At 41.8% G+C, this 23,822-nt stretch overlaps 1 protein-coding gene across 2 annotated transcripts in view; it reads left to right on the forward strand.

Annotated features, from left to right (window-relative positions):
* The window catches only part of opcml (opioid binding protein/cell adhesion molecule-like), a 119,141-nt gene that overhangs the window by 30,655 nt on the left and 64,664 nt on the right, over positions 1–23,822 (forward strand). Inside the window, exon 2 of one of the 2 annotated variants that reach the window (XM_084683794.1) lies at positions 18,871–18,946. In XM_084683794.1, the coding sequence (XP_084539920.1) occupies positions 18,871–18,946 (76 nt within the window). Of the gene's footprint in view, positions 1–18,483; positions 18,947–23,822 lie in introns of those variants that run through there. The other variant, XM_084683793.1, reaches the window with a different exon arrangement.

Consider the following 23,822-nt stretch of genomic DNA (forward strand, 5'->3'; position numbering starts at 1 on the left):
AAGGGTCCAGCACACAGTGTCCCCTAATCCCTCTCTCTGCGGGAACACATGGTAACGATATGACGGTTTGCTTGGGGTGCCAGTGAGGTCAGTGCTCTGGTTGTGAGTGGGGGGTGTCTGGGGGGTGTCCTGGTGCAGGGATGGGTATGTGTAGGATGTTGTTGGTAGTGATAGCATATCGCTAAAATATAATAACAGGCGTGCATAAGAGGATTGGGTTCATGATAGTGTACCTATTTGAGATTTGATTTATTAACACCCTTAATCTCTGAGTGACACTCCAACTATTCCTACCGTCGTAAAAAAACAGAAATATTATTAAAACGCTGTCTGGAAAGAGCAGATTAGGAAATAAGTTAATTTCAAATGAGGTGGTACTTGAAGTTGTTGAGGTAATGGATGTATGGAAAAGCTTTTACAGGACAAAACAGAACAGGATCAGTTGTGCTCCTTGGTAACAGATCATAAGAACAGCTGAGAGCGATTTATAATTTAGCTTCGCAGTGGGTAGCACTGTACCAAGAAACAGTATCTTTGTAACTTTTCACACGCTCAGCAGGTCATTGAAAAAAAAAAAGTACATTAAAACTGAAGTCCACAAGGGATGGGGCATTTTCATGTGCAGCCGTACTGCCGAGATAAGTAAGTTGGGGGACTTCTCAAGGCCTTAGCCTACTTCCTGTGTGAGGTGGGAGCTGTGGAGGAGTGCACTGTACGTTTGATTCCGCTGCTGAGGGGAGACGGCCTTAGAAACAGGGCCTTGGAGACGGCGAGCTCACAGCTCTGCTGTTAAAGAAAGGAAAAGCTTTCAGCTAAGCCTCTTTGTTTATCGACGCTTGTCTGCTGTATGGAAATATTGTCATTTTAAAAGATATCTGGAATGATGGGTAGGATTGGAGCATGCCTGTCTTACTGAGGTTAACATACACAGTGTTTCATTTGCATGCACAGCCTTGGACAGAGGAGGAAAATGTGAATACAGCAATACGGAAATGCGATAACAGATTATGAATGTGTTTTAGAAAGAGAGGCCCATCTTTTTGGATTGTTAAAATGAAAGATAAATCGGTCTTTAATACGCTGCCTTCAATATGTGCTACCAGTTTTCAGGGACGTTAAGACAGTGGATCTTCGTAAAGGAAAATGATTTTCGGTTAACACTTTGCTTTTACACTTTTAAATTGGCGTTGTCACATCTCCTTTGTGTTTTCAAAGTGTTGACTGAAAATACAAGTTGTAAGGATAGAGAAGACTTAGTTCCCACAACTTTCCAAAAGTGAAGCTTTCCTGAAACTGTACCTATGTAAACATAAAGTTGTCCCTAATTAAAATACCTGTAGCAACATTATAGTTGTGGTGGATTTCATCATTATGCAAACTTAAGGCTGTGTCACCCAATTAAGTTTGTTGAAACATATAAGATAGTTATTGTACTTGTCATTCTAGCTAACGGTGAGCAGACAAACTAGGGACAAGATATGTCATGCCTCAATTTAATCATAACCGGTGTAGCAAAAACTCTTCACTCGAAACAATCCCGTTTTTTCAAACAGTAAAACATTGGGGATTTAATCCTTGCTTGTTTTGTTATTTATTTTCTTTGATTGACATGTTTATTTACTCACTTGAATAGATAAACAACAATTCCTGTCCCTAGCCGAGCAGGTGTGTGCCTCTCCTGTACTTGAGGGAACGTACTAAATAAAGCTATGCGTTGTCATTGTGTACTGACGGTTTAACAGTAAATAATGCCTTCCACCATCACTCAGTGCCTCGGAAACCAAGGAAGTCGCTGTGCCAGCGTATTTCTGCTGTGTGTCTTCTTCAACCTGCCCGCAGAATCAAAATGGCCGACCACTTCTTCATCTAAAAAAACATACGACCCCACTGTAGTGCCACATACTACACGCTATGTGGGCTTAGGCTGAAAGAGGTTGTGCCTCGTGTCCAATTACATTATTCGGACGGTTGCAGACTGGTATTCACCTGTCAAAGCAGGCTTAAGCATTTGAGTCATAGGCGGACGGCAGATAATATGAAAGTTCAGAGACCAAATTATTCCAGAGGATTAACTTTCCAACTGTCATCTTCTCCTGTGTGAGCCCCAGATCCAGACCCTGCTGACTCCGCGGACAAACATCCGCCTCAGAAAGTCTTTTATTAATCGACGCGTCTGTTTGCGTCCTTTTCCCCGTTCTGCGTTTTGCTTCACAAATATCCTTCCGAAAAGGAATAAACACCCCATTGATCGGGCGGTTTGAATTCATTCGATTGAATCTTGACTGCTTTGTGTCTTTTTCTATATATTTTTTTCTGTTTTCTTTTACAGCCAGAGAGAACAATTAGAGTATTCCCTATTGTTAAACCCTCTGAGAAACACTACACAGTAAACAAAATGTTGAGTTTGCTTATCACAGCTGGGGAAATAGCCCTTGTACAAACAAGAGACAGCCATGACGTCCCACAGGGTGTATTTACAATAGAGCCATAAACAAAGGCACGATCAGCCTCAGTCTTATTTTGGTCTGTGCTGTTCAGAGTGAACGAATGGAAGTAGGCTATACCGTTCAACAACCTCCCGATGTACGCTGTTGTCATGGAGAAGTTCTGTGAAGTGAAAATTAAATAAGAAACTAATTACACGATCCTTACATAAATAGTCACAGAGGTTGTGTAATCACTGCTTGTTTGATATCGTTATTGTTCACCAGGGCTGCTAGCTGAGATGAGGGTTTGCTGCACTGTGTCTGCTGAATACAGACTGTTCCTTGACTCAGACCACCGGAACACTATTAGAACTCTAAACTTCTTATCCTGGGTCTTCTGTTGTACATTGTTTCCAAAACGCAGCTTTTGCATGGATAAAAGCGTCTGCTAAATGACTCAAATGTTAATTTACTTTGCAAGAAACAACTGTGATGGAGACATTGTTTGGCTCAGAAGGCTAGGAAGATAGTTCTCGTGTGAACTCCGTGGAGCTGTCAAAATCGATACAAGCCGGGGAACTCCCAGAATGAAGGTTTACCCCCTCTTACAACAAAATATTTGACATAACGTTAAAAAAATCATGCTTCTCCTCTCCGCTAGAAGTGACGGTGTCAGCCGACAGAACGAAAATTGGTTGATAGTCACCCAATTTGCCCCCTTCATTCTCAAAGCTCCTTCAAAAGACCAGAGCAGCTCGGAATATTCGCTTGAAATCTCATGGAACATGACAGGCTGTTTATAATCCCTCGAGGGATCAGAAAGGTAAGGTTCCAGAATGATTCAGTCTAATGAAAGTGAGCAGGTGACATGAAGATACCTACAAGTTCTCACCTACGCCCGATTAATATTCAGATTTCTGGCAGTCCTCAATTCAGATGTCAATCACCCCCCACTGGGCAATTAGAACCAAGAGGCAGACCCAGCTGCACCTAATCTGATGGGAAAGGATGAGTTAGGGTGGAAGACAGGGAGAGAGAGGTGGGAGGAAGGGAGCACTAAGGGAGAAGGAGAGAGAGAAGGTGGAAAGAGCGTGCTAGGGGGAGAGAGAGAGAGGAGGGAGAGAGAGAGATGGAGCACTGAGGGAGAGGGAGGCAGAAGGAGGGGGGAAGAGAGAGCAGGTAGGAGAGAGAGAGAGAGAGAGAGAGAGAGAGAGAGAGAGAGAGAGAGAGAGAGAGAGAGAGAGAGAGAGAGAGAGAACACTAAGGTAGAATGAGAGAGAGAAGGAGGGAGAAAGAGCTTGCTGGGGGGGAAAAGGGAGAGTTGGGAGTTGCAAGGCAAACCGGTGAGTGACAGAGAAAGGAAACTAACAAACATGGGAGTAGGGGAGAGAGGGAGGGAAGGGGCTGGGGGTGGCAGAAAGGTTGGGGAGAACAGGCAGCAGTAATCATATAGAATGCAGGGACAATGCATACCCTTCCCCAGTCTCCTCTGGGAGACCGTGTTTAAAGAGCTCGCTTCAGGGAGATCGGTGTCACTGAGATAATTGAGCTCCTGCACTGTAGTATTGGGCTAATTAGTCAATCCTTTTACAAACAATGTTGTCCCACTTAACATTTGTGCTCTCCCTGTCTCAGGTTTGAAATTCTGTGGATACTTTTGCGGATCATATCGTGGCTGTTGTTGGTTTTATTTTCCGTAGAGTGCAAGTTGCAATTCCGTTGCAACATTATTGCAGCTGAGTTGTTTACGCCTTAAGATACACTCAAGAAAACACATAGTTGTCGCACTCAACAAATATGAGCCTAAATAACTCTGGGAATGTAATTAATTGTTGTTTTTTCTGCTTTCTTTGTGGACTGCTGTGATAAACACAGCAACTGTCTTAGTCTTATTATATTGTCTAATATAATATTGAAGACCCATAGTAACATTACAACTACTTTGTTTGTGTACTAGTTGTGACGAGTAGGGAAAAAAAGGCTTACTGCATGTGTAAATGTTTTGTCTTACGTTTGGCTTGTACTCTAGATTATAGTATTTCGCATTCTGACTTGACCTATTGTTAAGCATTTGTGTATTGATAACTTATTTCAAAAACATCTCATTCAGATAAGCGATGACCTTTGCACGTGGTCATTATTATCTCATATCTCACTGCAGCTGTGAATTGGTCATGTTTACTCTGCTGCAACACAGCTTTAATATTTTCTTGTCTAATTTACATAAATATAAATATATTGGATGTCACTGTTAGGTTGATCTATAATTAACATTTAGGATCCGACGGTGGCTCATGTAATGGAAATATCCGGGGTGTATTTCAGACCTTTTCCTACCATATCCTCAGATAATGTACTTGCCCTCAAATGTGATTTGAAATTGCCAGAGAGAGTGGGAGAGAGAGAGGGGAGGGGGAGAGAGAGAGGGGAGGGGGAGAGAGGGAGAGAGGGAGAGAGGGAGAGAGAGAGAGAGAGAGAGAGAGAGAGAGAGAGAGAGAGGGGGGGGGGGGGGAGGGAGAGAGGGAGAGAAATATGTATTCCCTTGGCAGAGTATTAACACCATGGAGATTATCTTTGGGGCACCAGGCTGGTGCGTATGTGCTGATAGGCACCAGGCTATGTAGGAGGGTGTTATCTTGGTGAGTTATGTGTCTTTTTTAGTTGTGAATGAAGACCAGGATCTGGCTCCGGAGTAGCTGGCGATGGCTTGACCCCAACTGCTCCAGTCATTACAGGAAAGAGGCCAGCCTCTCGGAGTTAGCGCCTTCCATGCCCACTTGTAGCTGCCGAGGTTAATCGACTTGCCTGAGAGAATGACTGTCGTTGCAGTGCATCATGGGCAGCTGTACTTAAATAAACAATGCCCTTGAGTGGATCATAAATTAGCTATCTCGCTAAATGATGGGATCCTCTGCGACAGGCCAGGTGGAGAATCAGCTCTGGATCTGATCTTTATAAATCATTGTGAGAACCGGACATTCAAGCTGTTCACGGCAAGTACCTTTTGGAGTTGTTTTTATTTCCTCCCCCCAGTGTGGGAATTTCTGGTTGAGATACATGATATTATAGACTGAAGCAGAATCTGACAGCCCAGCCAAAGAGACTCTTGTGTTCCTAAGCCCTTCAGTCTTGCGTGACGGTGTGAAAGGAGTCTGTTTTCTGTGTTAAAGAGGGCGAGGCTCCCAAACCCAGGGAAGGGAGACAAAGGAGATGATCGCTGCCGACATCATCAGCAAGGAATGGGACTTATCTCCCCGCACTTTCGTGTTCCCCATCAGCCTGGTGGTGAGGACGGTGCAGCCCTGGACGAGGCTTAGAGACAGAGGGATGTGTCATGTTCTCGTGTCTCCCCTCCTTCTCCTAGAGAGACCCAACTGACAGGTTTTCAGACCGAGCGGCGCACACTTGCATCAAACGGTGATTCACGACTGAATCACCCCTCGAAACGATCCGTTCCGACCATCGCGATCACAACAGGGACTGTGCGAGTGTGATACCAAGACAAACACAAATCACACCGTGCTGTACAGTACATCGTTTATTAGTGTAAGACTTCATACCAGACTACCCTCCTGCTTCAAGTCTTATAAATAATAAAATTGTCTCCTTCCTGACAACCTAGTGAGTCATAACTGAGAGGTGGTTTTTGAGTTTCAACCCCAGGATCTTCCACTGTAAGTGTTAGTAAGTGGGGAGGGTGAAGGTGTGTCTTGTATAATGTACTGCATGGTGCCAGTGGCCAGCAATCATGATTGCTTCTTCTACATCTACCACATCCCATACTATGCTTGAACAGGATAAGACGACCAATGGTAGATAGACATGCATGTTTGAGTATCACAAGTGGGCTGCAGTTATTTGTAATGTTTTGAGTGAGATTAAACTGACAATGGAGGAGTATTCAGTATTCACCCTTTTTATCACGGGACACCGTTTTCTATAACTACTTTGGCTGTTGTTTTGACGTGTCAAATTACCCTGCACGTTTACTTTGAGAGAGATTCTACCTCAGCAGGGAATGACACATCTCTGCAGATTCTTTGCGTCTGAAAACTCGCTCACACAAACGACGTGATTCAGTCAGGAAATAAAAAAAAAGGTTTAAACTTCCTCTGATGCAGATCTAGGGAACAGAGAAGAATCACTTTCTGTCAGAGGGATTTGGATACAGGTACCAGAGAGAGAGAGAGAAAGAGAGAGGGGGGGGGGAGGGAAGGAGCAGTAATTTGGTTTTCCTTGGTTTTTCTTTTCAGAGAAAGACTATTTATCTCATCATTCTACCCTTCCATTCTTCACCCTCTCCCTCCTGTTCCCGCTTATCAAAAATGTATTCAGGGCGCCGCACAAAAGGATTTACTGAATTAAAAAAACCTTTGTGATTTACATGTCATAATGACATCAGATCCAAACCCACATAATCATGATTAATTGAATAGATATATGTTAATATGCACTTTCCTTGTGAGAAGAAGGATATACACATATATATATGTGTTTTAAAGGGGAAGAATTGGAACATTAAACCTGTTTTTGCATCATCTGGGACGAAGGCCAAACTGTGCAGATGGACTCAGTCCAGTCTCTTGATTATGGTGGAGATGATGTATCTTGTCTGGATAGCTCATGCACAGGTTAACCAAACAGTTATATCAGTTAGGCTATATTAGGATATAACCTGTAAGGTTAACCGGAGTCCGAAAGCAAACTATTGTTATAGTGTGTGGCCTAAAAAAAGTTGCGGTAAGTCTGTTTCACTTACAACCATCACACAGTGAGGGGAACAAAACCTTCAAAATGGGTGAGCCATGACAGAAACTTGTAGATGTGAAACTATGATTAGCAATCTATTAAAAGCAACTAAAGTGAAAAGGTCAGAGACAAAAAACGAAGTGAAAATGAGGTTACCTTATACGAGTATTGTCTTTCTAACTTTGTCCTCGGTCGATCCCTTCAGGGAGTAAGAAAACCGCTCGTGACATTTCTTAACTTTGCATCACAGTGTAGATGTCCGTTCTTTTTTTCTTTCTTTTATATGTTTTTGTATCGCAGAGATGTCGAAAGTTCAGTTTGTTTGTCGCGTCTTATAGGTCAAGGCTGATTTGTGATAAACACCATCAGTCATCTCTGACATCATTTTGACACTTAGTAAGCTTGCGGCAGATGGGCACAGGGAACGCAGTGACAACGTGGGGCTGTCATGGAGACGGTCGGTCACTTCATACGGCCAAGAGCCTTCACCGTTTTTTCCAGTTTTGTCCCTCACGTGTCTTATTCAACCAAGAAGATGCTGTATAAAACTGGTTTCTAAATATTCCTTCTCATGTATAATATCATACTTAGTCATTGTCTTTAGTTGACAGAATTGTATTAACTGCTATATTAAGTGGACATTTGGCTAATTCATGTAACTACATTCAGTGTTACGACACACTACACTTACTACGTAGTTAATATGCAGTTAATGTGAAGCGTCACCACACTTAAAAATATTAAACAATCTAATGACATGGGCTTGAGCTGTGATGCGAGGAACGTCACTGCCTCCCCCCCCCCACACACACACACACACACTCAAAAAATTAAAACAAAGAAACAATGTTGCTGTACAGGGGATTCATTCATAGCACAGTCTCAGAGCGAGCTTCCCTATAGAGCAAGGCAGTCTCATGTCAGGTTCAACGTTGATCCACCTCCCATTTACACGCACAGCTCAGAGAGGAGACTTTCACTCCGTTCCAGGGAGAGTGAGAAGTCGATCCAAACCAAATCCCTCTTTTAGGAAGCATCTGCAGAGAGCCCCAGGACCTCATTAAGAAACCGGACTTGCCAGGCTTTACTTTGCATAATCCTGTTGCCTGTATGATTATGGGAGTAGGAAACAGACTGAGCATCTCTCAAACGGCAGTTAATTGTTAAGTTGTTGCTCTGTTAAGGAAGAAGAAGAAAGGGAGAGAGAGAGAGGGCAAAAAAAAAAAAAAACATGACCTCCTTTTTTGTGGCCTGCTAGTAGCAAAGGCTATCATTCCACGCTCTACTTAGTAAATCTTTCAGTGAGCTGGGTAGATCTCCTCAAGTCTAGTGCGGTGATTTATCGAATACCATATTGTGTTCGTTATTTCAGACTTTCTCTAATGGTCAACATTACTTCCAGAAGACTGTGGAGTGATTACTGTCCAGCGTTAGTCTATTGCAAACAGAGAGAAAAATGGCGGCAAAATCTCAGCGGATGGGTAATCAATACAGTATTTATACCTTGCTAGGAAACATCATCCCTCATTCATGGGCACAGCAGTGCTTTTATCAATACACCACTCGAGGATTTCTAAGGAAGGATAATGAACATTTCTCTATTTAGAGCAAACAAAATATCGCCATCAGTATTTACAGTATACTGCCTTGAATGTGACTGTGTGTGTGTGTGTGTGTTTAAACAAACAGTCCTGTGTGACTCTAACCTGTGTAACCGTCCTCCTTCATTGTGGCCCCGAACGCTCCTACCTGCAAACTGCTTTTCACACCTCCTTCCCAGAACACGTTTATTAATCTGACAATGACTACAATTATTTCCAAACGCATCGATACGGAGCATCCATCCTGCTCCTGCCAGCTCTCCCAGCGTCTCAGGCGGGGGGAGATTTGCCCGCGTTCAGTAGGAGAAGCACGGCAATCTCAGCCCTCGCGTGCGAGGGGAAGCGAACCACCAAGCTCATACCCTCCAGCACCACCCGATTCTGAACAAGTGTATCCATAAATGGCAGGAAGTCTCTCTGTGTTCTAAACCATGACTAATTTAACACCAAAGCCCTAAAAACACTCTGAAGTAATCCTTTCAATCTTCCTATGCAGTCCACAGCCTTTGATAAAAGTCAATGAAGATCAAGAGGATCTGTCAAGGGCTTTCCAATTTCCCCAACCTAATATAACAGAGAGCCCATCCTTCAAAGCAGCTCCCAGTGTCACCCAGCCTCTAAGATCTCCTCTACAGGTCCACACACTGACAAGCCATACGGCCACAATGTTACGTCTGAGCCATTACAGATTCCTTGATTTGGGTGTATTTCCTGTGTGGGAGGTGGCATCGTCCATTTTCACCGAGCTTTGCAGGGGAAGTGTATATTTTGAAGAGCATAAGGACATGTCATCATGTGAAAACAGCTTTAATTGCGGACTCGTTTACGACGTCCAGCCTTGCATGTGACGACATGTCACATGGTTCCTGTGTAAAATGGTTGAAATGGCGTCAATTGTGAACCATCTAAAACGGCTCTACTGCTATCAAAAGGCACCAACATGTATATATACTCATATATACAGGATATATACTCATATGTACAGTACATGCATTTGCTTTTCCACATTGTTGTTCCTGTACTGCAGAGAACCAGTGAAAGAATTATGGACATAACTTAGTTGCATGAATTTAGTAAATTGAGTCTTCATTGTCTATGCAGCTGGAGTAGGTCTTTAGACTTTGTAACAGACAGGCAACTAGGAGAAGGAGACAACCGGAGGCATTTCTCTCTCTCTTTTCTCTCTTTCTCTCTCTTTCTCTCTCTCTCTCTCTCTCTTTCTCTCTCTCTCTCTCCCTCTCTCTCTTGCTCACTCACTCTTTTCCTCTGTCTCTTTCTCCCCATCTCTCGCTCTCTATCTCTCCGAATCATTAATTCATCTCACAACGCTCCCAGAGTTTGTCTGAAATCTTCACAAATAATCTGAGTGTTCTTGCATCTTTTACCGCCTCTGCCCTGCAGTATGAAAGGAGATTTAGCTGGACTACCGAGCGCTACCCAGAGTTTAACCCTTGCTGATTGACTCAAATTGTATTTACTGATCCTTTATAAACAGAACAGTTGTGAAATCAGCTGTATAAGAATAGAAACTTAAACTTTAAAGCTAGACTAGGTGAATACGTTCAAATATAAGAAACAGTGCCTACTGTTTTTGCATGAACCTTGGGGCTTCCAGGATTACAGGATTGCTGGAGAAGATCTGCTTAGATGTTAATCTCAACTGCCATGTATTTAATACAGCCTAAACATGTCCTTACCTTATGATGTTTGTTCAAAAAGCCTCTTTTAAATCTACCTGTGAATTTCAACGTGCAACATGAAACTCAACACAACCTGACAACCATTACAAGTCTGATCAGCAAAGGTCAGCAGTGTGCTAGGGTTCCTCAAAGCATTGTCACAAGCTAATGGAAAACAAACCCTGCTATTGTGTGTGTGTAACAGGAAGAGGCAGTGGAAATCTGAAATCAAATCTTGTGATAACATCTCACATCTTCTTGACAAAGATATTTCCAGAACTGGGGTCCGTAATCTCTGTATTTTCTGATGTTGTCTCTGTGTATGCCTGTAAATCACTCCCTGTAAACAAGTAATTGGCAGGTGGAGTTCCTGGGAGAGTGAAGGGTGGTTGTGCCTTTGCTGCCTGGGCTGATAAGAAACTTAAGGTCAACTCTGCCCACGCTCGTCAGTGTGGGGGTCGTACCTGTATATACATTTACAAAATGACTGAACTGATCATTCCAAACTGTCGTTTGCTAACATCAAGTATGCCAACACATGGAGGTTCTCTGTTGACAGTGTTAAATCCTTTTGCGATACCATCATATTTTTTTCTTCTTTCAATATTGCACTTCCAACTAATACCCATGCCTAACCACAATATAGAAGTCATTGTATGTGGTAATTGGGTATTTGGCTTATCAGAAACATACAAAGCAAATGATTGCAAATGCTTTAGTCCTACGTAGATATTTATTTCTTCTGTAGTGCTTTTGTGGCAGAAGAAACAGTGGTTTACTGGAACAGGAAGTGAAATACTAGCCCGTTATTTCTTGTAAGATGTTGATTGAATCGGACATTCTTTGGCAACCAGTTTAGTCCTGTTCCCTGTCTATTCAAGGTCACAGCACTAGAGACATGCTCGTGTTAGTCGAAGGAGTCCAGCCCTGTGTATTGTTTGTTTATTTGAACCAAATGCAAGGCCACATCACTTTTGTCCTGCAAATGTGCAGTGCCATTCCATTCCAGAATGTTATTCAGGTTTATGTTTTACAGTTCAGTTTAAAGTACTGGTTTGCTAACTTCAACGGTGAACATGGAAAGATGGGCCACTGAAATAGGGACGGTTTTAATTCCCTGCACTGCTACCGTGCAATTAAGGTAACGCGTTTATGATGAATATGATGGTATGTTAGGTAGTTCCGAAAGGACAGCGGGTTTTTAAAGCTGTTTGCACTTACAGTACGAATGTTTGCATGGTATTTTTCTGGAACAGCAAGGGGGTTGTAAACACAGCATGAAGGTACTTCATCAGTATTGCTTTTATGTTATTATCTGTAATATGTCAGAAGATGCAGCCCCACCAATCCTGTAATTGACAATGGTGATTCAAAGGTCCTATTTTCATACATTTTCATTGATTTCAACATGGTCTCATTCAGTGTATTACTAATATAACGAGAGCTACGCTACAGTCAGATGGGATGTGAGATGAATAGACCTTAGAGTCTTGTACAGTACATTAAGCCACTGCATGAGGAACAAACATGCTCTAGGAGCTACAACAGTGGAGCGTCAGATGGCTGAGCGGTTAGGGAGTCGGGCTAGTAATCAGAAGGTTGCCGGTTCGATTTCCGGCCGTGCTAAAGACTTTGTGTCCTTGGGCAAGGCACTTCACCCTACTTGCCTCAGGAGGAATGTCCCTGCACTTACTGTAAGTCGCTCTGGATGAGAGTGTCTGCTAAATGACTAAATGTACAACACAACGCTGCTGCCTCTGTAGAGGGTCTGCTGTTGGCCTTTGTCCAGGGCTTGGGGATACCTCCTCTCCAATAACACCAGCATCGTGTTGTGTTTCGGCTGAGCTTTGCAAACTGTCACTAGATAACAGGATTTCAAAGGACATCTGCTTATCCCAGCAAGCCCTGGTCTGTTTGTGAAGGTGAACAGCACATGCCCCTTAACCCTGGTGTTTAGCTGTCTCTGGTGTTTTGTTAACCATACTATAGTATAGTTGTCAGGAAAGTATAGTTTATGTTTCTAGACAACTGTAAAGCCAGAAAGATTTTCAGTGACAATAAAGACCAACATCATATCTCCAAAGACCAAATTAGCCTGCATCTTCAGGCACCTTTGCATAACTCTTAAATAATAATTAGTGCTGGCTGGGTACAGTGTATGCAATTAATGTCAGCTAGGAATAATTTGACATGTCAGTTTGACAGGGATTCTTTCTGTAATTATTTACCTGAAGCATGAAGAATTCATTATTAATTACAGATGATTCATCGTTTTTATTATAAGTGGCATAACCTTTTGAAAGAATTCTTATCACCGCTCTAACTCTACTTGACTGGATTTTCAATACACCACATTTTTTCCCTCATGCTATAATGAAGCATCTTGACATTGACATCAGCACACTGCTGTTAAACTGCCCTGCAGACATAGGCATGTGTATGTTTATATTCAAAAGATTGCGGCTCTGTAATGGCAAATGGAGGGAGGAATTATTACAACTACGTCCAGGGCCTTGAAAGAAAATACTCAATCGAGGGGACATCATCCGGAGATAATTCTGTGATTTCTTAATATGAGAAAAGGACCCTTCCCCCATGAGCAGGTGCGGCCAAAAATCGAATTAAATCTGTAATAAAAAAACGAATTTCGTACATATTTTACAAAATAATGTGCTGTAAAAAAGAAAAACTCAGACGGAACCTTCTTCAATCTTTGCGGCTCGACCTGAAGGGTCAGTGTCGAATTGGTCATCGAGGGATGGTGCTGCTGGTCAGAGCAAAACTTTGTGACAGTGAAGGATTGGAACGGCCGGAGTCCTTCCCTGTGTGCCATCAGTCACCATTCCCCGTTCAGAATTCAGGGTTAGGCCTGATATGAATCTTGGCTTCACAGACTCTCATTGACCGACGGAAGCTTCAAGTATTTTATAAAGGAAGACCAATGTCCTGGTTGCGGCAGTTGAAGATTCTGTTGTTGAGGCAGTTTGCCAAGATCGTTTTGAAGCTGTTGGTGTCAAGAAATACACATTTACCACCAAAGTAATTAAAGTAATTGTCAGTTTATAGACTGTATGTCTTTCAAATTATTTTATGGCTTCAGCCATTTCGAAAAAACGCCAACCATGAATCGATCATTTGTTGAGGCAGGCAGTAAGAATTTCAAGTGCCAGTTAATACAGTTAAAACAATCTTGAAGTGATATGGTGTACTCTTCTGTCAGAGACAATTACAGAAAGGACTTTAAACAGAGAATAAAAGATGATATTGTTCTATTCACACCCTCACACACACACACACACACACACACACACACACACACACTGTGTAAAGCTGAAGTTAAAGTCAATGCAGAATTATAACCAGTAAATTACAGTACATATGAGGCCTCTCACAGAGATGTGCTAGGTTTTATGCTGAAGTTGCTATTTTATTTCAAGTCCAGAAAGCTCTAGTGTCATGTTGTTCTGTAGTTCAGTTTTGATGGGATTTTGTCCTTGTCTTCCTTGAGGGTTGAGGTTGTTTTAGGGGCAGTTCTATGGGTGTATGTGAAGCCCTCTGTGACATGCTAGCATGTAAAAAGGGCTATACAAATGTATACAAATACATGTTGAAATGTTGATGTTGTAATACAGCGCTGAAAGGTTTTTGGCATACCTGCCTCTGACATTCAAAGGGACATGACGTCATCACGTCTTATTTAGAGATCCCTGAAGCTTTTCAAATCTTTGATTTCTCCCCCAAAATGTTATCTTCCATCTATCTTCTATGTGTTGTAACAGGTGTATAGACAAACCTACACACTGTTGTACCAATCCAGGATATTATGATGCAGAGAAGCAAATGCATGATGGTTTACATTTTACATTTACATGTATTCATTTAGCAGACGCTTTTATCCAAAGCGACTTCCAAGAGAGAGCTTTACAAAAGAGCATAGGTCACTGATCATAACAACGAGATAGTCCCAAACATTGCAAGGAGCCAAAACATGAAGCATACATTGTGAAAAAGCTAAACAAGTGCCAAAAGGGAAGACCCATAAGAGCATGCAGTTATACAAGTTACAAATAAAACAACATGAACCACAAAAGTGCAGGACTGTACCTGTAAAAGAGCAATCAACAGTAAAATATTACACAGCAAGTACAAGACTTAACTTCGTTATATCTAACCTACAATAGCAACAAGTCACTCAATGGTTTCTTCCAAACACGTTGTATCCTTAGTTGGCAACCACAAGACTGTTTACCAACCAGATAAGATAGGCAATCCATAATTAGTCTCCTTTTGTGTTGATGGTAAACAGATTTGTTCAAAGATTCATGTCATATGGATCTTTGAATATGTTGGATCTACTCTGATCACCTGAACCAACTGTCTCTGTACACCATATTGAAGTCATGCAACATCTGTATTTGTGTGTGTGGCTCCATTTAACTGAGTATTTTTCTTAATTAATGCTTCCCCTTGAAAGTGTCAAGGCAAGCACCTTTCAAGAACATACATTACCTGCACCGCATTAAATCCCGCTGGGAAACAATTATAAAGCACGATGGCTCGTTTTGAAATGACGTTCGTTATTATTGATCAATTAATTACCATTGGCGATGCATCTATAATCACGTCTGAAGCCAATGTTGATAGTACCTTCTGATCGGACTCTTACAGGTTGTTAAGACTCCCAGTTGGGAGAACATGACATCATCCGACAATATTGGTGTTTGAAAATTGCAAGCAAGTACTGTTTACGGAGCTCAGCGTTTATGGAAATGTCTCATTGTTAGCTTCCAGAAGAGATACAGCAGTGTACTCTCTCTTGGACCTCTCCGACCTTTCTGGAGATAAGAAAAATGGGAATTCTTTAGCCTCATTTTTCTTCTCAATGCCAACGCTTTCCTTCCCAGTGCCAGTCGTAATTGTGCCCCCCAGACTTTTTATAACAGCGCTTTACATTTGGCTGGCCACAGCAAACAAACGCTGGCAGGATTGCAAAGCCCCAGTGAGCCATTTACCAGCGTTATCCTGAAGTATGCTGAAAGCAATCATCTTCATTGAGTTAAGATAATCGAATATGTAAATAGGAGAGAAAGAGGGCTTTCGCTTCTAAGCAAGTGCTTACAACTCAGGCAAATGACTTAATCCACTTTCACGTAATCTTACATTACATTTGATGATCCAAATAAGACAATATAGCACAGGTATCGTGTGGCCACGGCTGTTTGTCTGTAAGGTTAACAGTCCGCAATAGGCCTATCATGCTCTCGGCTGTTCAATGATACATGTATACACTTTGCTGTATACTTTCATTCGTACCGATGTTTACATTGTCTTGCTCCTTTCTTGTTCTTTTGTGATTGGATACTGCGCTCAAGATATGATGTAACTGTATTGGTGCCCCGAGGAGCTCTGTATGGCTGAAACACAGCACTGTTTTCAACAGTTTCAGAGATGCACAGATACTAAAGGGTTTGAGATTGCAATTTCATGTCCTGGGGCCAAGTAGGTTGGTGGGTTTAATCCACATCTTGATGTGTCTGGTTCTGTAAACAGGTGGTTCAAACCGACATTTGTTCATCTGTGTTTCACTCATGTTGTGAAGGGTAACCACAACCTTATTATTACTTGATTTCTAATTTGTACAAGCCTACTATTCAGTTATTTAAGTTCTATGAATGAAATCACCTCACTGACTTCCTAGGAAATTGTGCCAGTAAGATACCACATTCTTTTCATTTTGTCCCTTTTGTCTGCCACATGACTGTCGTGTTTATACGATACCCAGGTGCCTATGAGGGTCCAAAATATCGGCATTTACCGCGGTAAAGTTCAGAATCGAGTATTGGATTCCAGAATTCATCAATTATTTAGGAAAGCTTGTGATTGGTTCTCACAGTACTGTAATCCCTCGAAATTGAACGATTAACGATGTGAAAATGTGCATGACCTTTTCTTCTACAGCTCGAATCTTTTCTCTTGTACCTGTCATTGATGTGCCAGTGCCAAATTTGATCCGAGAAGCTGATTCATTTTAAATTAAGGAATGAGTTCCATCTGAAATTTTTTTAATAAAAAAAAACCTTAACTAGGATGCATTAACCTTCCAGTGAGAGAATTCACCCTGGTGGATCCCACCTTAATGCATTTTACCTCAAGCTTGTATCCTCAGTTTTAAATTTGACTCACAGTTGTCCTTAAAATTACATAAACTGATTTGGGCCTGGAGCACAGACAAGGCTCAGTTTGCATATATGCCAAACGGAATACTTACAATTTAAATGCATAAAAGACTATGTACCATGGAAAAATACAAGGTCAAATATGAACGACTACAGAAAAACAGAAAAATGCTTATAAATGCAGTTCTGTAAATCTAACTCAGGATCCTCCTACATAACTCTACGTACAGTGACTGGCTCTGTTTGCTTTGAGGGGTGGCAGAAAAGTAACTGGTTACTAGCGACAACAACAAATGCGATACCAATCCCTCATTAGGGAATGATGTAATCTCATTGAAAATTATCTACCAGTTAATCACTCTCATTACTGTGATTCACCAGTGTGCAAGGTTGATTTTTGTGCATTTAGGATAGTTGTGCTGCTGGAAAATGAATCATCTGCCAAACAACTTTAGTCTTCTGTCATAGCCAGGCTGTTGACAACAGGAAATATCTATTAAAGAAATAATATATTTATGTTGTTCACGTGCCCTTTGTATTTTGGTTAGAATGGAGAATCGTTGATATTTTTAGTTGTAACTCTGAGGTCTTTGAGGATCTTTTATTGACTCGGTTCAGTATCGATTAATAGCATCTATGAGTTCAGTTCCGCTCAGAGAAAGTCATAAAGAAGATGTCCCAGATCAGCAGAGCTGTGTGTTACATCTCTCCTGGGACCAAAACTTCCATTCATCATTCCCATAGATGACGTCGGCACACTCGATACGTTTAAACACGGATGAAAATGTTCCATCACGTATTGGGGCAGTGGGCTTTTTATTCCAGAAATTGAATTCGTCTATAATCAACAATCGGTACCTATTCATTGTTCGTTTCTCTCTTTGAGCACAATGTTCAGCCCCTCTCAGCCAGGTTTGTTTTGAAGGATCAGCGAGGGGCGTGGAAAGCTCAGACATAGTGTGTTTGACTTCTGATGAAGAGGATGCAGGTTGACTGAATTAAGATCCAGTTTGTCTGTGTGATAAACTGGTGGAGTATAAAGCCGCCTGGTGACTAAATGCCCTCACCTTCATCTGCTGTACAGGTTGCCCACCAATGTTTCACCTATAACGCCTCCCCCCTCCTCCCCTCATAATTAAGTCTACACATCTTAACATTTGCTGAGGTCAGAAGGAGGTTTTAATTAAAGCCATTGAGATGTGTAGCTTGTAGAGTCAGGTTGCTTTCCAGGCAGATGTATTTTTTTAATTAACTCTTATCTTCGCCCAATTTTTCAGCCCATGGGTCATCATCATAACTCCCTACCAACAACCTCAGAATAAATTGAACTGCATCTGTAAATTAGGGGGTATCTGTGGGCAAGTACCAATACTAACCCCTATATCATAGGCTCTTTCCAACCAATCAATCATCAAGGAAATGCATTAACAATGCCGACCTTAAAATATTCAAACTCCTCATCAGCATCCGAACAAGTCTCAAGGACGATGATAGTCGACTGTGTGTGTTCGTTTTCTAAGAGCATAGCGGTTGCCGTGATGCGCTATCTGCTTCAGTAATTCAGAGAGGTTTATAACCTGAGCGCGCAGAGCATTGCAGACTGGCTGTGCGAGATAGGCCACTCATATGAAGTGATCACTCTTGATTCCGTCGAAGCTGCATGGCCAAGAAGTTTAAGTACTTCGGTTAACAAATAAGGATCCGAAACTGATTTGAGGACACTCATACTTGTTTCTAGAGCCACTGCCGTGCTGGGTGATGCGAGAACTCTCCAAGAGGATACTCGGCTGCTGCATTTATGCGTGTGCATTCATCTGACGCCGATTACAAACAGCCTAACATACACGGAACAGAGGAGACTGTCGGCATCTCTTCGAAAACGCACACAGTTGGTTTTGTACGGAGCCGATAGTGATTGTACTTGGAATTTCCCGATAAAGAATATGCGCTTTTGTCATCAGGCGTAGGAGAGATACTTTTGGTTTTCGGGATTAAATACTGTTTGTTCGTTTTTTTCCATTGAGGCAATCGAATAGAGGTCGTCTACCCCAACAGCATCATCGACCGTTTCGAGTCGCAGAAGGAATATTTGACGTTTTTAAGTTTTTTCTTTTTTTTTTCTTTTTTTTTGTGGTGGAAGTTCCGCAGTGACGGAAAATGGGCATTTGTGGTTATTTTGTCGTACCCTGGAAATGCCTTGTTGTCGTCGGGTTAAGACTGTTGTTCCTTGTACCTGCAGGAGTGCCGGCAAGAAGCGGGGATTCTATATCAAAGGACAACATCACGGTCCGACAGGGAGACAGCGCTGTGTTAAAGTAAGTCATTACATTTATAATCTTACGGTCTGCTCAGAATCGGTTGACTTTTCTACCGCTGGGTAAAAGCACACCTCAATATAATCAAAACAAAATACGTATTGGAATGGAATTAAATAGAAAACAGTTTGTGAATGTAAATAAAATAGTTAAACGATACAACACTACCCCCCCTGAATTGCCTTATATTGGTTATCGCTTTCAGTAACACAAAAACAGCGCAACCAAATTGACACTAGTGTTTTTCCACGTTGCTGATTTGCGCATGCATTTTAAAATATGCCATGTGTTGTGATCGCCAAGTAGGGTGTGGATTCCCAGTCTGAGTCCTGTCGCTCTGGCTGGGTTAGTAGGTAAATTGCTGTATTGGCACAATGACATTAGATTATTCTTATTGTTGAGAAGCTTTGTGGGAGGGTTTAACTTTGTGGCCACCCATCTCATACTTGCAGAGTGTGATGCCAACACCCCCGCATCTGAATCTTTCAATTCATGCTAGACTTGGAGCAGTGCAGACAGTGTGTGTATTCATGCCTCAGGGAAGAAGAGTAAAGTGGGTCTTATGTCACATCCCAGCCCGGTTTTGCAAGAGCCTGGCACCATTCAAAGTGGGAGTCATCCTGGTGAAAGAGAGTCGTCTCTGGGAGTCTCTCTCTGACACTCACAGCTATCTTGAAGAGATCTCCATTTTGACCCCAGGACAAAAACTCGGCAGTCACTGTGGATGATGGCACCATGGCATTTTGACTTGTTCATTTTCGACTGCCGCACTGAACGCTGCATGTATTTTTGTTGTATTTTGTCATAAACATTTTGATTCTCCCCTCTCAATGCCGACATGCCAACAGACAAAGCCCTTAACCAACACAGATCTCACATGCAGTACTAGTAGTTTAATTTGGTGCATCCCTGCCACCTTTGCCACTAAGTAATCTGAGATATTCAAGATGAAATGTTCTATGATCTTTCAACTATGTACTTCATAAGGAATGCTTCTAGAACACAGAAACACAGAGAGAGAGACGAGCAAGAGACATTGGAGACTGAGAAGGCATTTGCTTGTGGTGGCCATGGATTTAATCACTCCAGTTTCTGTGCGTCATCTAAGTGGACTCTAAATCAATTGTCTCTGATTTAAATTTCTGTTGAGTGTCACGGGAGTCCGGAAGGGGGTGAGTTTAGCCCATTGCACCAGGGTGGTGACACCTCCTTACAACGGTACTGCACCCAAAGTGAATCTGCCAGGTCTAAATGCAGCCATGCTGCCCCGGGGCCAGAAGGAGAACACAGCGGACAGAGAGACGACACGTCCGTGGAAGGCACAGTGGGGTTCTCAGTTCTCACAGCAGTATTCTCTGGTGACATTTAGCGTTAGAGCGGAGAGGTGTGGAGCAGAACGTTCTGGTCTGGTTCCCAGACTGGTCTTCACACCTTCATGGCCACCAAGTGATATCCATCTCATCCTGTTAATTGCCATGATTCACTCGTCACCTCCCCAAGGTGATAGATGATGTATGGCTGGTATTTTGGAACTAATGATGTCTTTTAAATCCTTTTCTTGCCACACGTAAACATTATTCTGACGATAAGTTAAGCACTGTTTTCCAAAGCTGGAGTAGTTTACTGTATGGCATTTTTTTACAACTCAGCCTTTATAATCCTTGCTCTGGCATTGATGTACAGTACATTTTGTTGCATGTAGTTTGTGCAAGTTGCTCAGCTTGTGAGCTTTACACTCAAACAACAATTGACAGAGCAAGTTTTCATAATGTATACCCAAATACAAGTAGGGGCCTTAATAATAATGTAATAATAATAATAATATACAGATAACTAGACTGGATCCAGTCCCTAGTGTCTATAATAATCTTATTGGCAACTAAGCTTGTTATTTAGAGACAATTTTGTTATTTTGCAGCTGGCTACATGGTTGGCATGGTAAATAATTGTTCCAGTTGTTATTTGCTTGCTAATTAGCAAAAATTGTTTAATTGCAGGCCGAATAAAGACTAGTTAGCGAAGTTCTTCAGAAGAACATTATACTAAGTTAACGGTCAATTGTGGTTGCATCTTTGGCAAGTTGACTTATAGGGATCCACTGATAAATGTTTTCGGTCTGAAACCGATAAATGATGTTCATATAGCCTAACATACATGGTTGTTGCCAACACAGATATTTTGACATACCTGTAACTTTCTACCCTGCTATGAATGAAACAAAACGGATCTAATCTCAGCTCTTGTTTAAGTAGTTTTTTTCATATACTTGAATAAGGAAATACTTGCTCTCATTCAGACAGGTTAAAAAGAGCCCCAATTTGACATATGATGCACTGACCCATTTCAGACTACACAATAGGTAACATGCCATTTTAAAGTAGCTGCCAGAAACCGATTTATTATAGTTTTTGCCTATAATCTTCCGTTAACAATTGCTGGCCAATTAATTGGCTGCATCTTTAATTTGTGAGCACACAGAAGTCTCTTGATGATGACAGAGCAATGAGAATTGGCAGCTGGAGTCATTTACCCTCCTAGGTACACCCTCCTCAATTTGGTCAGTCTGCCCACTGCCTTCAAAGTACGGAGCAGATGGTTTGCCGGTCTCTGATGCGGTTATTAGCTTGGCTGGATGCGAGTTATCATTTTTTACGAGCTCAGATTACTCAGAGTAATAACACCAATGAAGTGTTGAACATGCTGTGGGCCTGGTGGCTAAATGACGGTGTCATTAGCTGAAGCTTCCTGGTCAAGGCTCGATAAAAGGTACAGAGAAGCACAATCTCATTGTTACGAAAAGGAGAAGGCGGAGGATTCATTCATTATTATTAGCCGAAAAATAAATGTATTATCTGTAATCTTTCATTATTACTGCGATTGAAGCCAAGTTGTCTTAGTTTCTTAGTTACCAAATAGTTTTTGTATGTGTTTGATATATTGACTGTGAGACACTTGAAATGAATCTAACCCTAAACTTATTTAATAATTCCGTCCTCGACCAATTTTCTATTATGGAGTGTCTGTTTAATTAAACTGGCTCATGCTTATTATCCTTATCTCTTACAATCACATTAATAGCAATATTAGCATCATAATGACAATTGCATTGTCACATTTATGCAAGTCAGTATCACATTCGCTAAGAACACCAACCATTTCATGCTAAAATAAATTTTTTCTTATAATGAAAAAGAAAGTTCAGTACATTTCTAATGGAATTCTGGATGTTGCATTTCTGAGTGTATTCTGCATTCATGACAATATCAGAAGGGGTAGCTTGTCTGTAACAAATGACAATTGCAAGGTTGTTTTCGTGTGGTAAGAAGCACATCAACGTTTAAGACCTCATACCTGAAGATGAACGAAGTAGCCCAGGAAATGCATTTCAGGAGGGTTACTTGCCCATGAAGGAGTACAGCAGTTATCTGAGCTCGCATCCGTCTTCTGTAAGTGTGGCTCCATCATCTATCTCACACAAGTTAGCTTTCGCTGTCCCCATGTTGTCGTAAATCACTGGGATGGAGTCATTAATTTTTAATATCCTGCAACCTATGCGTTGCAATGCAATCCTCCCAGATCCTCCTCTTCCACAAGCCAGCCACATCCATTACAGTGTGTCTTCAGCTGCCCTCCTCCTGCATGTTTCGCTGCACCTCTCCAACATCATTAATACTCATCAATGGCAACACCCCCCCTTCATGCCACTTTACACTAGTTAATTCTCCTCCACCTGTACCCCCTCCCTCCCTCCCTCCCGTAATCCTCTCTTTGCACTTTATGTTTTCCCGTGTGTTTCCTGCACTTGACTTTGTTGACCTTTTACATCAGCAGGCACATTTACATTTACATTGAGTCATTTAGCAGACGCTCTTATCCAGAGCGACTTACAGTAAGTACAGGGACATTCCCCCCCCGAGGCAAGTAGGGTGAAGTGCCTTGCCCCAGGACACAACGTCATTTTTGGCTCAGCCGGGAATCAAACTGGTGACCTTCAGATTACTAGCCCGATTCCCTAACCGCTCAGCCACCTGACTCCCTGACACACGTCCCCATGCAAATAAAACAAATATATCCCCCAGCTTAAGACTTAAGGCTTTCACGTTTACAGTTATGTGAACAGCGTGCGTGAATAGCAAACAGATGAAATACGGGATTCCCGAGGAAATGCTGAAAATTGCATGCGGTATCCAAATTTAAACTTGAGATGAAATCTACCAGGGAGATATGGCTGTTCTGTACGTACACTGCATTACAATGAGTCATCCCAAAAATCAATACTTCTATTGTATGATGCAAGACCTCCCATGTTGTTTATCGTTTTTGAATCAATATGTCTACTGGGAGTTATCTGGTTGTTACTGCTGTTAAGAAGTTTCCTGTGATTGGCGACAGTACAATGTGCTTCACCGCCTTTAGTAGAAGAGACTTGTACACATTTGAAGGGTTCAATAAGTATCTCTGCCCTGGGCAGACTTAGAGAAGGAAGGAGTGTTGAGGAAGTGTGAGAAATAATTGTAACACTGAACAGCGATACCAAGGTGTGATATCATTTCCTCTCTATATGACAGGTGAAAGTCTGCTCTAAAATAAAACTCCATGAACTTCAAGTATATCAGAAAAGGTGTAGTTAATCTGTTGAAACTCGCTTATTCTCAAGCATTGTCAAAACGGTTGTGGATTTAACTAAGAGCACAATGTATGAAGAAATATTTTAACTTGTGACATTTGGTTTGTATGTCACTGTAAATCCAAAGGATTTTACCCTATCAACCATACCAAATGATGACTTATTGCTTATACTCACCAATCCCTCTCCGTGAATTAGACTGCACACCAGAATATTGCTTGTTGTGGTTGTCATTCTTCTTCATGACCA

This window comes from Hypomesus nipponensis, chromosome 20, assembly GCF_054491055.1.
Source record: "Hypomesus nipponensis isolate SF chromosome 20, ASM5449105v1, whole genome shotgun sequence".
Classification (NCBI taxonomy): Eukaryota; Metazoa; Chordata; class Actinopteri; order Osmeriformes; family Osmeridae; genus Hypomesus; species Hypomesus nipponensis.